This window comes from Ixodes scapularis, unplaced genomic scaffold (genome assembly GCF_016920785.2).
Source record: "Ixodes scapularis isolate PalLabHiFi unplaced genomic scaffold, ASM1692078v2 PGA_scaffold1__304_contigs__length_218370807, whole genome shotgun sequence".
Classification (NCBI taxonomy): domain Eukaryota; kingdom Metazoa; phylum Arthropoda; class Arachnida; order Ixodida; family Ixodidae; genus Ixodes; species Ixodes scapularis.
In genome coordinates, this window is record NW_024609846.1 from 100931967 (window position 1) to 100934429 (window position 2463).

The 2463-nt window shown below is 43.0% G+C and overlaps 1 protein-coding gene across 1 annotated transcript; it reads right to left on the reverse strand.

Moving 5' to 3' along the window:
• Window positions 1-1574: 1574 nt before the first annotated feature.
• On the reverse strand, window positions 1575-2216 carry LOC115311147 (nuclear apoptosis-inducing factor 1-like). The gene is made up of 2 exons (XM_040217922.1): window positions 1916-2216; window positions 1575-1690 (listed from the first exon to the last, which is right to left on the reverse strand). The coding sequence occupies exons 1-2, from the start codon at window positions 2214-2216 to the stop codon at window positions 1575-1577; spliced, it is 417 nt and encodes a 138-aa protein (XP_040073856.1).
• Window positions 2217-2463: the final 247 nt, after the last annotated feature.

The window sequence follows — 2463 nt, forward strand, 5'->3', positions numbered from 1 at the left end:
AGTTTGGCTTGACCTCATAAAAGTCTAGCCTGTATACGGTAGTCTTGCGATAATTCAAACTCGGATATTATAGTTCTGGTTAATTCAAACAAATTTCCTAAGTTTGGCCGAATGCCGTTTTCCTGTAATTCGTATTTTTTGTTCCTGCAGCCCTTTTGTTGAGTGTGCTTCTTTCCGAGCACCGGTGCACTGCAGAGGGAACACCCATGGAGCTGTTGCTTCTCCTCAATGCACCGGCGCTCGGTGATAAGCGCACTCAACGGGGCTCATGCGGAAATTTCTACAGCAACTTGCGCAGACGCTGTGATCTGGTAGCATGGCATACACCGAGCACCGGCACATTGCGGAGAAGCAACATATCCATGGGTGTTCCCTCTGCAGTGCGCCGATGCTTGGAAAGAAGTGTACTCAACAAAAGGGCCGGCCGCAAGAACAAAAACTATGAATTACAGGACAACGGCATTGCATTCAAGTGGCATAGGCATAGCATGGGCACGTAACAACGTCCTCACAAGTTGCTATGAAAACTGTGGCGCAGTGCCCGCTTTTATTGTTCATGTGTCCCCCGTTTAATAGTTCACACTAGACAACTTCTTGACCCGATGAACAAACTGAATTTTGTTTTGAGTTGGCATGTGCTGTTTGAACAGCCCACAACAATGAACATTTTTGAGGGATAAATAAACTTTTGTCTTACATTTCACGAATGTTTTATGTGTAGCATACCTGGTTATGATCAGTAGGCCTATGTAAAGGAAAGCATGAAATATCTTCTGTGTATGTAAGGCCACTCATAAGGCGAATCATATTTTTATCTTGCATCATTATTTAGATAAATTTCTGATAAATCAAACAAAATTCATGGCTTCCTGGAGTTTGAAATCATGAGAGTATAATGTATTTTGTAATGGTAGTGTAGTTACAGAAACAAAATCCCCTTTGTCTTGTTCGCATTGCATGATACCTTTTTAAGATATACCCTCTACCATTTCAGCAGTGTACCAGCCTAAGTCTGCTATAATTTTTCTTTCCCAAACTTTCAAGACTGGGCCAACGGCGCTTGCGATGTTCAGAAGACTGCGTCGTCCTCCCCATGTACATGTCGGCTCATAATCACCATCATTTTAATCTTGCATCTCACAAGATTAGGTCGTGATCTTACATCATCACATAATCACTATCACAAGATGTGGCATTGCGGGCGTACCTTGCACGGGCTGCTGCCTTTCTGCAGTGCCGTGGCTCTCCTGATCCAATAATTACTACTATTATTATTGTTTATATTATTTGTATTATCATCATTGATGAGCGCAGTGGTCTTTCGTTGAACCCCCTATGCCTAGCTCGACTTTAACTTCAAGTAACATGGCTCAAAGTTTTAGAGTTCTTGGGTGTGCACGGTTCTTTCTTGCTCTGGAGAGAACACACCAGAACATTTCTTTGAGTGGCCCAGTATTTAGTACTTGCGAACTTCAGATAGAATTATGAATACAATATTAGCTTTGCTAGTAGAACCCCCAATCGTGTGAATCTCGAAAGGCTAGACTTCGTACAAATAGCAGTAACATGACAGCTCACTCGTCGGTGTCTATGCCTCCTTCGATACCCAGAAGGTTGGGGATTGTGGAACCGATGACCGCCAGCACAGCATCAGCCAACGGTGTCAGTGTGTAGTCGTTGCGCCCTGCGCCTGTAGAAGACAAGGTTCTCTTTATATTTTGTTTGGGCATTAAATGTTGTCTGTTTGCAGCAAGCACATTCATTGCTTTGATTTGATTGTATTAATAGCTTGATATCTTAATTGCTTTTATAATTTAGCCAACAAAATGAGAAAGTGAAAAAAAAAACTTCTTTAGCACACAGAATGTGTGCTTCATTTTTATGTGCAGTAAAAACATATGTATAGTAAACTCACCGGTCGTGGAGTCTGCCTTCTTCCAGAGGGTCAGTTCAGCGCGGCTGCGAGATTTGAGGTTTCGCCACTGCTTTTTGAGCTGCGGCACAGTGCGCAGCGTCGATGGATGCCGCGAATTCATCACGGATGCGATCTCCTGCCATGCTTTTCTTTTAGCAGCTTTTGTAATATTGTTGTTAAGTTTGTTCTTAATTATACGTTTGCGTTTCTCGATTTCGTAAACCAATTGAAACTTATCATCTTCGGACAAATTTGATTTCTTTACCTTGGGAGGCATCCGTGATGAACCGGCGACATCCATATCTGCGTGCGGCAAACTCAGACGGTCGTCTGCTAACTCAATGATCAACACATAATTATCAACTTTTATTGCATATGCTTCCGAGAAAATACGTCCAGCGCATTTTTTTTTCTTAAAAAATTGGGCGTCTAAGGACACGCAGGCATTTCTGTAGACAACTTTATTCGGCGTACGCACTGGACGTCGACGACGACGGTGGTGACAGACGATCGCGATACGACGCAATATGACAGCGTTGGTGCGCACT

Coding starts and splice junctions, on each gene's coding strand:
- LOC115311147 (XM_040217922.1), bottom strand. CDS start 2,216: ATGGATGTCGCCGGTTCATCACGGATGCCTCCCAAGGTAAAGAAATCA. Junction 1,691..1,915: donor GAAGGCAGACTCCACGACCG/GTGAGTTTACTA, acceptor TGTCTTCTACAG/GCGCAGGGCGCAACGACTAC.